General features: G+C 43.7%; 1 protein-coding gene across 1 annotated transcript in view; it reads left to right on the forward strand.

Moving 5' to 3' along the window:
- The first annotated feature begins 444 nt into the window (after positions 1-444).
- LOC128735679 (uncharacterized) overlaps positions 445-14040 on the forward strand; it is a 66118-nt gene continuing 52522 nt past the window's right edge. Inside the window, exons 1-3 of the mRNA XM_053830163.1 lie at positions 445-543; positions 7698-9324; positions 9417-9654. Of these exons, the coding sequence (XP_053686138.1) occupies positions 445-543; positions 7698-9324; positions 9417-9654 (1964 nt within the window). The remainder of the gene's footprint in view (positions 544-7697; positions 9325-9416; positions 9655-14040) is intronic.

Raw genomic sequence — 14040 nt, forward strand, 5'->3', positions numbered from 1 at the left:
GAGGAGAACGATGCGCAGGCGGAAAAGACGCGCAGTGCACCTTGTCATTACGTGGAAAGACATGGACTGCAGAAGATGCCGCGAACCCAAATTTTCCGAAAAAAACGTGCTGTTTGGCGAAGAAGTACAAAGCATTGGAGCAGCTGCTTTATTCCCAGGAAACGTGAAAATTCTACTAGAAACTCAGCACATTCCACAGTGGCTTTGTGTCGCCAGTCGAAATGTATTGGGATGTAAATGGGGAGTCGCCCTATTCGATAAACACCTGAACCGTGCCGTGACCAGGTAGACAACCATGGCGACAAGTAAAGCGATTTGATGCGACCCCTAACAATAAGCGAAGTTAAGAACGCCATCAATCAGCTCAAGAAGGGTCAATCCTGGAGTAGTGGTAAGCATTCGAGTTAAGAGCCCAACTCCGTATAAGGTACTTAAGCTATTAAAATGGCTATAATCGGAGCAAAAAAACAGCATAAGAACAATAAATCCACTGAAAAGGAAGGCATCGAAGTGGATCTCATTAAGAAGGATCCGGAAGAGTTGGTCACTTAGCTGCACTGATTACAAGAATTTGGAATACAGAATCGGTAACGGAGGAGTAGAAGGTGACAATCGTACGATCACCGTTCTCAATCCCACCAAGAAGTTATAGGTGACAATCGTACAATCACCGTTCACAATCCCAACTAGAAAGCGAAATTCAAAAACATCTTTCGCCGTCTCTCACCAATTGCGAACGAATTTGTGGACAGTTATCAGACCGGCTTCGTCGAAAGACGGCAAGTGGCGAACCTAATATTTAGACTGTGGCAGGTCCTTTAATAAGACCGATAACAGGGGATGGACCATCTGTTGATTAACTTTAAAGCTGCATATGATACCTTTGACCGCGAAGACTTGTGCAAAATCATGGACGAGAACAGTTTTTGCGTGAAGTTGATCGGACAAATTAAGACTTTGATGCATGATACGTAATGCTGTGTGCCGATTTCGGGTGGATTTTTGGTTCATTGGAATCCCACAGGGAGCTTCGTCAGGGTGATGGTCTCTCATACTTCTCATATGTTGTGAAACAAGTGGATACCAGCACGCGCTACACGACCTTCATCAAATCTAGTCAATTCGACTGCTTTGCTGATGCTGATAACATGGATATTTTCGGTGGAACATCTACGAACAGTACATCAGACTAAAGCACAAAGGATTGAGGAGTTGTGTTGAGAATAAATATGTTCCAAACAAAGTAGATCATAGGAAGCTATTTTCAGCATGCTTATAATTATTGGGCCTAACCTGTATTCGTTTTATATGAACCTGAATAACCAATTTGTCACGATGAGACCAATATGCGAGAATAGTCGTGTATATTGGTAAGAACGACATTTTCCCCCAATGATATGAAAAACAGAAGGTAGGCCAAAAATATAAGTCGGAAGGAAAGCAAATCGCCCAACGCGGCTTAGGCAATAGAGTGACGGCGAAGAGTTAGAGGTACCTTGGCCCACTGGTGACAGCAAACAGCTTAGTGATGTAATTGGTTAAACAACACACTCGACTAGAGATTGAGAGCTGTGAGCTCGACTATCACCTTTGCTAAGTCTATATTTTTGGCCTAATATCAAGAATTTTTCAGTTTGCCTGAATCTACATTTTTCGCATTAAGCGTTTATTCTTCCCCAATACAGCAAACAATGACACCAGCCGTGATTTTCGGAGGCGTATTATAAGCGTCGTTACTATGGACTTCACAAGCAGTTACGGTCGAACAAACCAATTCCGGTACAGAGTGTGCCTTGTACTGGACGCTCATTAGCGTGGTTGTTCTGTATCGTGGACAATACTCGAGAAAGTGTGAGTGCTCGGAGTTTTCAAGAATCGAGAGTTATGCACAATTTTCGGTGGCGTTCAGGAGAATGGAGTATGCAGGCTGAGGATGAACCAGCGCAGACACTTACTTACTTTTACTTATGTGTTCAAGTTCGCCGGTCCGGCAGAACAAAGGGATGAAATCAGAGCTTTCCACTGTCGACAGTTACCCGCCATGGGTTTCACCTGTCGCCAGAACAGTTTCTCGTCTACAGCCCGGAGGTTTAGCCTCTGGATCTGCCTTTTCTACGCTGTCATTGCGGATTCCAGTCGAATACTTCACTGCAGATCTCGTTCAATCCTTCACTCAAGGTGTATACGATGCGCAGCACTACTCCAAACCCAGTATTCAAAAGGTGGCTAAAGTTGGATGGGTATGGAGAACAGGGCATGTGACAAGAATGCCAGATATTTATCCTGAGATGGTGTTTGCGTCAATCTCATAGTAACAAACAACCACGAGCACAGTGGGCAACATGTTTAGAACATATAGAGTGAGATCTGCTTTCAAGTACATGCTGTCAAAATTAAGGTTTTGAAAAACTAATTTGAAGCTTTATTGGACCAATATTGAAGATTTTTTAAATACCATTGCTCTCTTTCGTGCTAACGCTATTTGATGCTATGGGTATGTTTGAAGATTACTCAGACACAGTTCTTGAGATCAATTTAGTATAACCAAGTGGTAATTTTAGTTTTATTGTATTCTTATTGCGGTTTTTTGGTAAATTTTGGTCCCTATAACGATAATAAATCTATACCTATAAAAAAGGATTTCTGTCTGTCTGTCCTGTGTTCCTTATAGAATCAAAAACTACTGAACCAATCGGCGTGAAAATTTGCATGTAGAGGTTTTTGGGGTCAGGAAAGGTTTTAGTGATGGTTAGAGACCCCTCCCCCCACTAAGAGGGGGGGCTCCCATACAAATGAAACACAAATTTCTGCATAACTCGAGAACTAATCAAGCAAATAGAACCAAATTTGGCATGTGGGTGTTTTCGGTGACAAGAATTTATTCTAGGGTAATTTGAGACCCCTCCCCTCTTTATAAGGGGAATTATAACTCCTCTGCCCTTTAAGAGGGGGGTTTCCATACAAATTTCCTCATAACTCGAGAACTAATCAAGCAAATGGAACCAAATTTGGCATGTGAAGGTTTTCGAGGGCAAGAAAATTTTCTATGTTGAATTAGGACCCCTCCTCACTTTAAGAGGGGGGGCTCCTGTACAAATGAAATACAAATTTCCTTATAATTTGAGTACTAATCTAGCAAATGGAACCAAATTTAGCATGTAGGAGATTTTTGAGTCTTGAATTTATTTTATGATAGTTAGAGACCTCTCACCCCTGTGGTAGGGGGATATGGACTCTCATACAAATAAAACAGAAATTTTTGCGAAACTCAAAAACTAATCCAACTCGAGAAATTCGAGACTCTTCCATAAAACATTAATCAATAACAAGACCACAAAAACTATCTATAGTAACACTAGATCATTCAGGACGAGCCGGTCGCGAGTGTTGCCGGTGACCCGCCGTCGGAGGCGCCGCCCACTGGGGGGCTTGCAAAACTCGAGATAGTGACAAAGATCATCCGAGATTCATGATTTATGTACAACACAGGTTAATTTGTGGCAATACGAAGTTTGTCGGGTCAGCTAGTGTATAATAAATGTGAGGAGTTGATTGGCAAGTGTCTGTAGCCATACCTCCCAGTTGGCCTCGAGATATGATGCTGACCTAGTAAGCCAGTCGTCGTGTGTTCGAATCTCGGCTGGGAGAGGCTGTTAAAGTCTATTGGATCGTAGCAACTGACCTTGCAATTGTCCTGTACTCTAACAGGTGGCTGCGAAGTCTGTTGTATAAAAACAGAAGGTCATGTTTCAATAACGGAATGTAGCACCTAGGTGGCTTTGCTTTGCTGTGGTCAAACTTTACCATTGATTTAGAGGATGAAGCATTCCGCAAAATAACTACCCTAACGAAAAGTGTTTCCAAGAATGCAGCTGCACTTTATGATAGTCACTTTATCACTAATTAGACAAAAACAGTTTCAATTTGGCCGAATTACACTTTCGCTTGAGTTTAGTTTGTTTTATGCTAACACGCCACGATAAACAAACTGTTAAAATCCTATAGTAACGTTAAAAATTTGATGGTTTCAGTGTTTGCAGTGCTTTCCAGCAACACTTTTGCGCTTGCGCTTGTTGCACGCATGAAATCAGCCAATCAGGCAGCTGGCTTTTTTTTGACAGCAAATTGGCTCTTTTGCGATACAACGTGTCATGTCCTGTCCTAGAGAAAAACCATACCCACCTCCAATTTTTACCGGTCAGAGTTATTTGTTTTGATGCAATAAAATAAATTGACAATTAACATTGAATAACACAACCATATTTTAAACAAAGGTAAAAGGTGCAATTGAAAGGACAGTGTCGAAAGGTTTTGATTTAAAAGTAGATACTTTTAAACAAAGAATTTTATAGCGGGTTCTTTCACTGAGCCACCCTCCGCAGCAATAATGGCCAAAGAAAATTTATCCCCTGATCCCTCACGCGCTGCTGTTCGTTCCGTGGCTTTCGGGCGATCGACACCGCGCGATAACGTCAAAAATTACAATAATAAGTTTTATTATTCAAATTTATACCTTCTGACCCTTCCCCGAGGAAACGTCGACGACGACTACGATTGGGACGACGGGGACTTCTGGCAGGCGGATTTCGGTAAACCACATTGCTGTGGGCAAGCGTCACAGATGGCGCTTTGCTGACGTGAACTAATGCAGCAACAAAAAAATACGACCCTGATCGAACCGATCCGATAAGAAACAGAAACTTCTTCGCTCCACAGGACATCTTATAAGCGTGCGGTTGAACGCACCGTCAAAAATACTATTTGTTTTCGGAGGTTTTGTCTTCCAGCGAAGAAAATAGGGAAAAGAAACTCACATTAAAAGGTGGAAAAACAGCGAATTGAATATTACCTACGCGCCAGTTGCGTAATTGCTGCTCGCAGTATCGATGTCAACTTGATGAACCGTGTGACATCTGTATGAATGCCTGGACGCTTCCGTTAAAACATCTGCGCGTCGGGTAGGGAATCTCTGATCTTTCTATGCTCTAGCTGCAGTAGTGGGATGAAGGAAGGGTTGTGCTTTCCCACCACAATTTGAGCTATTTGTTAATAACGGTAATTATCGGACTTTCGAATTAAAATCCAATTACGGCCAACTTTGCGTGATTTGTCTGTAATCAACGTGTTTCGTTTACCTGCTACTAGTAACCGGCTCTAACAAGCGCTTTATCACGCTGATTGAATCAGGAAGCGGGCCGGAAATGACGGATCTAGTTGCAGGTAATTATGACAATTTTTCTACACAAATCGCTTCTTGTTACACGCAGGATACATGCACGCAGGGAGTTGTGCCTGTTACAATTACGTAGCCTAAGTGAGGTAGCTTCATATTATGAAAAAAAAATGTCCATTAAAATAACTATGACTAACGTTGGTCTCTCCCACAAACGGTCAACCAGATGTTTTGGCCCGTCGTCAGGCGAGCTGGCACTTTTCAAGGACACTCACGAATGCATAAGTTTCCGAACGAAACACCAGCTGACCGAAATCATTTGAATTTATAATTTTTATTCAACTTTTTCCGACATTACCGTCATGGTAAGGAACGATTAAACGGAATGGAATATTTTATTAGCAACCGTTGTAAACTGCCGACGACGTGCTGAAAGGCTAACAAACGAAATAGGTAGGACGATTACCGTCTTCGTCACTAGCCTACGTTGCACATCGTGATGTAACACGCTACGCCAGCAGCAGTTGGCGCCCGAGGTCGCTGATCGTCCTCTCACTCCATCTACCGTGCCTGAATAACAGACATTTTCACTATACCTCCTATGTTATACTGTCCTCTCAAATTGATGATAAACACTTGTTTATTGAAAAACGAACGACTTTTACGGCTATCAATAAATAATCAATTAGCGTTCGTCCTATCCTGATCCTTCACAGAAGACCTCGTTCGCCGTCTTCTGTGTCTTGTTCCTTTAAAGTCGTCTGCCCGTCAGGTTGAGTGGTTTTCTCGGTTCTTGTTGATCAACAGATTCTAACCTTATTCGTGCTCGTGCCGCGCAGCCTGCCACTTGATAAACAAAGCAGCTGGGAAAGAAAAACAGCGCCTCCTTCGTTCTTCACACTTCACCAGAATGACCGTGGAAAACGGAACGGAAAGAGGCAATCGATAAACGGGCGGGCACCTGCTACGGGTTTCCTAGCGCAGGCAAAACAGCAAGCCAGCCGGTTAACGACTTGTCTCCGTTTTCTTTTCTGCGGCAGTTGGTTTGTTTACTTTGTACGCAGACAACTTCGGTGTAATCTACATGTCATTCACAGCGATCATCGGACTGCTGGAAAACTGCTAGTCATTGAAGGTTCATTTGACACCGAAAACAAAATAGAGCAACTGGCGTGAAAATCGATTAATTAGGATTGAATCGGCTCAATCAACGCTACTTGGCTCCTGCCAGGCTGAGGTGCCACCTGGCATGGGATTGAGCCACCAGTGTTTTTCAAATTGTATACACACAAATTTTCGAACGCGCTAAATATTGAAACCGGAACGTCGACACTTAACCTTTCGAGCACCAGACACTTAACCTCTCTTGTCCTTCCCTTTCGTTGTAGCACATAAGGGCTCAGACCTTTACATGCAAAATAGCTCCGGCACGTCATGCTGGTAGTCGTTCAAATATTGTAACAACTCTCGAAAATAAGCAAACATGAAAAACGGATACGTTTCTGATCTGACACAGTGGCAGGTATTATGGTCCCGCCGCGCACAATAGGTACTGCAGGACTCTTACTGTTTCATTCAAAACAGGCAAATCGAATTTCCTCCATCCATTCTACCGATTGACGTGCTGGAAAGACTCACCGACTCACCGGGCGAGCTTCAACAGCTGACATGCGGGTGCGATTACAGTCAATTCCATCGCCGGTTTATGTTAACCACTTGAAGAAGCGGGCGGAAAACAACTCGTCGTCCTTTTTAAACTGTTAAATTCCACAAAGTGCGCTTGTTTGACTCGCCACCCGTTGGCCATCTTGCGGAATCGCTCGAACCAACAGTATAATCAATTAGAAACCTAAACCACAAATCAATTTGAAAACGCGGTTCAGAATTATCCGGTATGCCACGGCCATTATGACCGCAAGTTCTTCTTTACTCCTTCTTTACCGCTAGTTCGAAGGTCCTGGTAAGACGAACCGCATGGAATAATTTGCTTCAACACATCATATTCGTGCAGTTCCTTTTATGGCCACTCGACCGTTCGTTTTTTTTTCGTTGAACTGAGCTTGGTCTTCCTGTCACGACCAATTGCCTCCCTCTATTCCCACCACTTTCCGACGAAGCACACTCCCGAAGCTAAGGGAAAAGTCATGAATGTACAACACGTTTCGTTGATTTATACCATTTTGCTTCTTTATTCTATATTTCAAATGACCGTGAGACAAAAATTCGACTCTTATGAAAACAGCCAAAGCGGAAGCACAAGCAGGAAAATCCTTTCGCTAACCAACCGACAAGTAGCTTAATCTTCAAACCACGTTTCAAACAAAAGCGCAGTCACACGAAGTTATAAAACAAATGTCTTCTCAGTTCTCGCCCTCGCTTTTTATCTTGATCCTAAAAGTGGACGGAAATAACCGGATGGAGTTAACACGACTTTGGCTTTAATTAGTTTCGATTTCCCGTGCTTGCCTCACCTTTCCCAGCGAGATATATATCGCTAATAGATACTCTTTTCGTGTCATTACAGAAAACAATCAAGATGTTGAAGTGGACCGTTACGAAACGTCCGGAAGGAGGTACAGCGGCCGCTATTCAACGACACCAGCAGCAGCAGCGACAAAATGTTCAAGCACGCCGGTCACTGGGAGCATTGAACGAGAGAATCGTCCCGAGTGACGCAATTACGACGGTGAATAAAATTAAGGCCAGACGTTCGCTGGGAGCCACTATGTTGCGGCATGCCCACGTGGATAAAGAGAACCAATGCGTCACTTCTACGCCACATCACGTGTCCGGCGGTAAATCATCCAGTTCACCGTATTCGATGGCCCTGCGAGATGTAAGCAACATTACCCCCAACACGACACCTCGCCGGCTTTCATCGACGTCGCAAGGTCGCAAACGGCCTCTCGTCCCGTCGCCAACCACAGTCACTTCCACGGCCAAAAAGGAGCGTGCGATTCAATACGCTACGACTCTTCCGACGTTCGATATTGAATATTCACCGTGTGGCGTGAAAAATGTACCGTTTCTCGCTTTGCGTGGCTTAGGCCTTGCTGATTCCTACTTTGAAAACCCTGGAAGGTACTTTCATGACGATCAACCACCCGCAGCCAAGCGTGCTAAGCCATTCGCTACACCTGCTCCCGTTGTTGGTAAACCCGAGCCGGCATTAACTCCTTTGTCGTCACGCCTTTCAGAGCTGCGGTTCAGTAAAATCAATTTCAAGCGCCATGGTTCCGATTCCAGTGCTGCCAACAACAATAACCAAATTTTCAACGACGAAGAGCCATCGCTTAATTCGTCCGAAATGGGTGATATTACACTAGATAAGATGATCGATGCAATTCTAGAGAGTGCAAAAAAGGACAAAGTTCCTAAGCGAAGTTCCAGTGTCAAGTCCAAGCAAGCAAAAATTCCGTCTCCCACCTACACGCCGGCTGATGACCCGGCTTCAGACCTGTACAAGGACACACTTCTCGATCAGCTACCCCCAAAGCTAATCGAACAGGCCGAAACCACGATCATCCTGGAGGAGACCGCAAACGTTAACGAACGAGAAGTGAAAACCCCGGAGTCAGCCAAAACTGGAAAGTCACTAAGGCAATCGCTTAGCCGCTTTGTTTTAGCAAGCCCTCTTGATGCCTGTCACTTGAGGCGACAGAAAGCGGTTCGCCGAAAAAATAAACAGGACGCTCTGGAGAAGGAACCTTCAGAAAAGAAACCCTGTAGAATCGGTCTTACACTGCCGAACGGTATTCCCAGCCCAGAAACCCCTAAAACCGTAAGCCAAAGCCAATCAAAACTGGAACAATTGGCCGAAATGCAAACTCCTACGGAGGATGTTACGACAGTTGATCTGGACAGCCAATATCCAAAATCAACGGCTCTTCTCGGCACTATTGACGAAATGACGCCAAGTATTCGTTCGATCGATTTACAAGGCACTTCTACACCAACTGGAATGGAGCTGGTATCGCTTGAGAAAACTCGAAAATGTTTAGCCTTTTCACCTTCCCCGAGTGAAGACTCGCTGGAGAAACGACGATCCGTAGCATCATCGACCACCTCGCGCTGCTCGCGAGTCACCGCCGTGAAGGGTGCACTGGAGTTGAACATTCAGCTGGAACAGGACAATAAATTACATGTTCACGGTGAGTGGTGGATGGTATGACGTCGTCATTTGGGTTTTAGTTTATAGGATCGGTTCAGTGAAAGTGTACTAACACCTGTTTATTTTTTTCAGTCATTAGCGGTAAAGATCTTCAACGGCCTAATGGGAATACAATAAACGCTTACGTCAAGGTGGCCGTTACGAACTGTGCCAATCTGGTCGAGCAGGGTTTCCAGAGGACAGCAGTGCAGCGGAATTCCAGCAAGCCAGTGTTCGATCATCGATTTGTGTTTGAACTGGGTTCGACTGCGGAGGAGGAAAACAATCGCCGAATTCAGCTCGCTGTGTGGCATCGGGACAGGGAGTGCAAGTAAGTACCTTATCTCGCTATAGCAATCGGATGGCCCCTCGGCCGGTAAACATTGAGAAATGCAAGCAAAAACCACGTGGTAAACAGTCGGACAACGTGCTCGGTCGGTTCAAGTGAGTTCTTTTGCCGAAACCGGCCGAAGTCCTGTCGTCTGCAATGCGCATGTCCTTCGCCAACCAAGCTTCTGAGTGCCGGACGAAGCAGATTTTCTTCTCAATCGTGTCGCAGTTCTGCTCGTGAAAGGTTCCGTTTTTTCGCCTGTTCGAGTTCAAGTCCAAAGTAACAGAGGGTAAAAATTCTATCCATTTTTGTGCTGAAAAATCTGTTTTTTATTGGGAATGAAAGCAATTTTGTAGCTAGTTAGTGATTAGATAGTCGATCTAGAGTATTACGTTGGAGAAAACGTGCCCGGAGACGGATTTTTAGACCGAGTAAAATGCCTGCAAAGCCTTAACAGTGAGGTGAAGTGTGCGTGTGTGTCCCCAGTTGGTTCAGCCATTTTGAAACGGAACCTTCTCTGGAGGCAGAGGCGAAAAAATTTCCGTTTGCTGATTTTGTGCAATTACCGTGAATAGGGGGTGTGATAGTATAGGCAGGAAAAAATGCATTGCTTCCCTTTTCGGCTGCCATTCCATGTGGATTACTGACGAATGCACAGCCTTGATAGTGCGGGGGTAAACGTGAAAAATCAATCATTGAAGGATTATTTTTTGTGAGCGCTGCTATTGGTGCTTGTGTGCTTTATATAACCAGACCCGGGAAAGCACTGTGGCCCTGCAGGGTGTGTGTGAGAGAGAGTGGGTGGGATTGTAAGTTTGGTGGCCCTGGCAAAGCGACGGAACGCAACACCGACGCTAACGACTACGGCGGCGGTGGCTGCACTGTTCTGGAAGTAGATCAGAGCAGGTTCAGTAGAAGAAAAAAAGAAGAGATACGTACTTGTAAGGCAGTGCCAGTAGCAAGGGAGTGTATGTGAGTGTGCAACCCATCCGATAGCCAGTTAATAGCCTAATTGCTTTGAATATTCGTGGATGAATAGGTGTGAAATCGTAAAGTCCCAAGTGCGTTGTGATTCTACGCTGCGGCATGGTTGTAAATAATTGATCCCCTGAGGATAGCCGTCATCGTCGTCGAGTTCGGTATAATGAAAAGCAGCCGAAAACTGGATAACTGATAACTGCGGCTAGGAGAACGGAAAAAAGTAAATCGTTTCTTCATTACCATTAGTTATGCACTTGTTCCGTTTAGTACTGGCTTATTGAAGGCCTCTAGATTCGTATATAGTGGCACTGTTGTATGGTCAAATTTCGACCGACGTTGTTTAGTGTACCTTGAGCCAGTTTAGTCATGAAACTGTTGAAAGCGAAAAATCAATTGAAAGACTGAAATATCGGCCTGGCACAGTTGTTTTTCGCCAACCGCAATGGTGGCCTGAGTTCCCTTTTAAATGTTGAATTGTTGTTTTGTGTAAAACTGCCAAAAAGTGTGCATTTAGTACACACTTTAGAAAAACTTTAACGGCTTTATATTTACTTAGGGCTTAATTAAAAATTAATCCTTTCTTTAACTCCCACAAGTCCTAGAAAGGACTCACATTCTTCATTATTTCATTATTCAGTAGTTCCACCGCATACCTTCATTTGGTGGCGAAGTTACGAAACATGCTATACCACATGGATATCCAGAAAACCAGGCCACCAGTAGGGTTTTTCCAAAACATTATGTTTCATTTTTAATAGCCTGAACTTTCCCCGCTATAGGCATCTTCTGCACAAAACGGTCCGTCGGCTAGTTCGACGCCACCGCTCGCAGCTCAAAGGTCATTGATTTCCCCCGGGTATGCCGAAGTGAATTCAGGCTGCACTACAGTGTAATCCTTAACGTAAAAAACACGCGAGCCACTTTCCACGAAACTTTATCCATTAGCGTATTCCAAACTGACGGTGGAGTACCTGGAATGACGAAAGAAAAATATTAAGGAACTTCCCGTTTTGTATAACAAACTGGTTTATTCAATTTTTGTTTGTTGTTTATGCTGCTTTACCAGCACTGCATGCCAAGCTCAATGACTGAAGAATATAAGCTCGTCTGGCTGGGCGCCAACCTTGTTTGCAGATATCGTTCTCGGAATGCAGTCCCTGTCTAGTATGAAGTACGGGAAAGTCCCAGTTGGCACCTTACTCTTACGGGATGAATTTGTATTCAATTTCATGGCCGGTCTTTCTATTGATTTTCGCTTGAACCCATAAGGATACCATTGAGAGAAGCCGTTCTCGCCAGACTGTCGGAATTTGACCATAAAACGGTTGCTTGTTGGTTTTATTCGAACTTTATTACCTTGTTTTATTGCCACGCATGCCGCTTCCCTCTCATCAGCTTGTGATTGCGTTTTTAGAGTCGCTTCCCGCACTGTAATTGGAAAATTGGCTCAAAATTCTAGCGCTTATTACCAGTAGTGGTTCCAGAATGTCCTTTGTGTTACAAACAGTCGCCGGAATTCTGCGAGGACCAGCGGGACAAACGGATTCAGCGCGCAGCAACAAGAAGGTAAATTTTGACAAATGTTGCTCGAGCAAATCCGGAAGCTCCTGCTGCCATCGATCACAGCTGGAAGAAGCTCAACGAGAGGATGGTTTGCGTATTTGTCAGCAATTGCTGCAAAGCGTAGAAATTGTCGAAACTATCGGACGGTGTGGTTCAACTACTGAGCATACAGAGTCCTTTGTCCAGACCAGCCAAAGCAGTAGCAGCAGCAGCGTGGAAAGCGTTAGATGACGCACTGTCCGGCCTGTTGCTGTCTCGGATGACAGCAACCCCAGTGCTACCAGCAACAGTGGTAGCCTCAACGACAACAGCAACATCGGCAACGAGAGCAAGTGAGTGCCTTCGGTGTCGTTCGTGTATTGTGTACATGTAACCGTGCGTGTGTAGGCGATTGTACCGATGTCAGATGTTTATGGTTTTCGTTTGGGAAGCGGTGAAGTCTGAATCTGAACTAGGATTAGATTGTCGGGCTCGACGAAGCTCGTTATAGTTTCACCTTTCGATCGAAAATGACCTCCGGTAGGGACAATATTGATCCTTCAGCTGTCTATTTAGGACAAATAGTGTATGACGACAGACAGCTTTGGGAAAACTACGTCTTTTGAGTTTGCTGGATTGGGAATTCGTGGGTGGAAATTCTGATTTAGTGTTTTATTAATTTTTTATATCTATCACTCATGTAGTATTTATTTTGAGCATTTATATATCTACTTAAAACGAAGCTAGAGCAGCACACGTATTCATTGCGTTGTATAAACTGTATTAACAATCTATAATGTTCTATGATTCATCAAATGTGGTTGAATCCACTCCAAATCAACGGATAAAATTTATTGCTTTTTATGATTTTATGAGCACGGAATCAGTCAAATAGGAAATTGAATTATTAAATTGCTTAAGTAAGAGCATGGTATTAGGTATTAGCATTAGGTGAACAACGCATTTGATAATTTCAGTGAATCGATTCAAAAGTCTCTGCTCTAATAACAGAAAGACAAAAAGTACATATTTAATGGACTAACTTTAAACAAATACATCCCATTAAAAACTTCTCTTCGAACCAATGGAGAAAACTTCATCATATAAATTTTAACATAGCCTGGGGGCTTCGTCGAAACAATACTAATGTTATCAAATTTTTACACCCGCATCCACTCTTCGCTACTTTCTCACTCCTTAACAAACTGCCGCTACTCAACCCCAGCTGTTGCAATTTTTAGTGACAGAAAAATTGCTTTTGCAGTTTGCGTTCATCCATATTGTAGTATACAAGTTCTAACATAGGTTTGTGCACTTTCTCTCGGCAGACGGCATTGTTGTCACTGATGCCTGATGGCTTCATACGAGTGGAACTATTGATCAGTGAGGCCATTGAATGGAGAAAGAGCAATCAGATGGCTCAATGTTTGGGAAATACGGCGGGTAGGGTCAATTGCGTATTTCTAAGTAGGTTTTAACACGTTTGGCAATATGGGGCCGAACGTTGTCATGTTGTAGAATCACGTTTTCGTGCTCGTACTGTTGCTGTGGTTAGTACAGTCATTAAGTCATATAAATAAAATAGTTTACTTCTCTTTTCTTGTGTAAAACTTATGAAAGAAGTAAAGCAAACTCTTTTATCCATACCATCCATTGAATCATCAGCATCGATTGAATTTGACACTGTTTTACTGTGATGGTTTCTTTCAACACCAATCTGGTTCCTCCAAATAACTTTCGAAGCTTGACTATTTGGCCGAACCGACAACCTTAACGCATGATCGACCAGTCGCCATGACTTACTTTTCGTGGATTGCTGTGATGAGTCCGTTTTTCATCACCCGTCATGGTGCAGCGAAGGAA

The sequence above is a fragment of the Sabethes cyaneus genome, chromosome 2 (genome assembly GCF_943734655.1).
Source record: "Sabethes cyaneus chromosome 2, idSabCyanKW18_F2, whole genome shotgun sequence".
NCBI lineage: Eukaryota > Metazoa > Arthropoda > Insecta > Diptera > Culicidae > Sabethes > Sabethes cyaneus.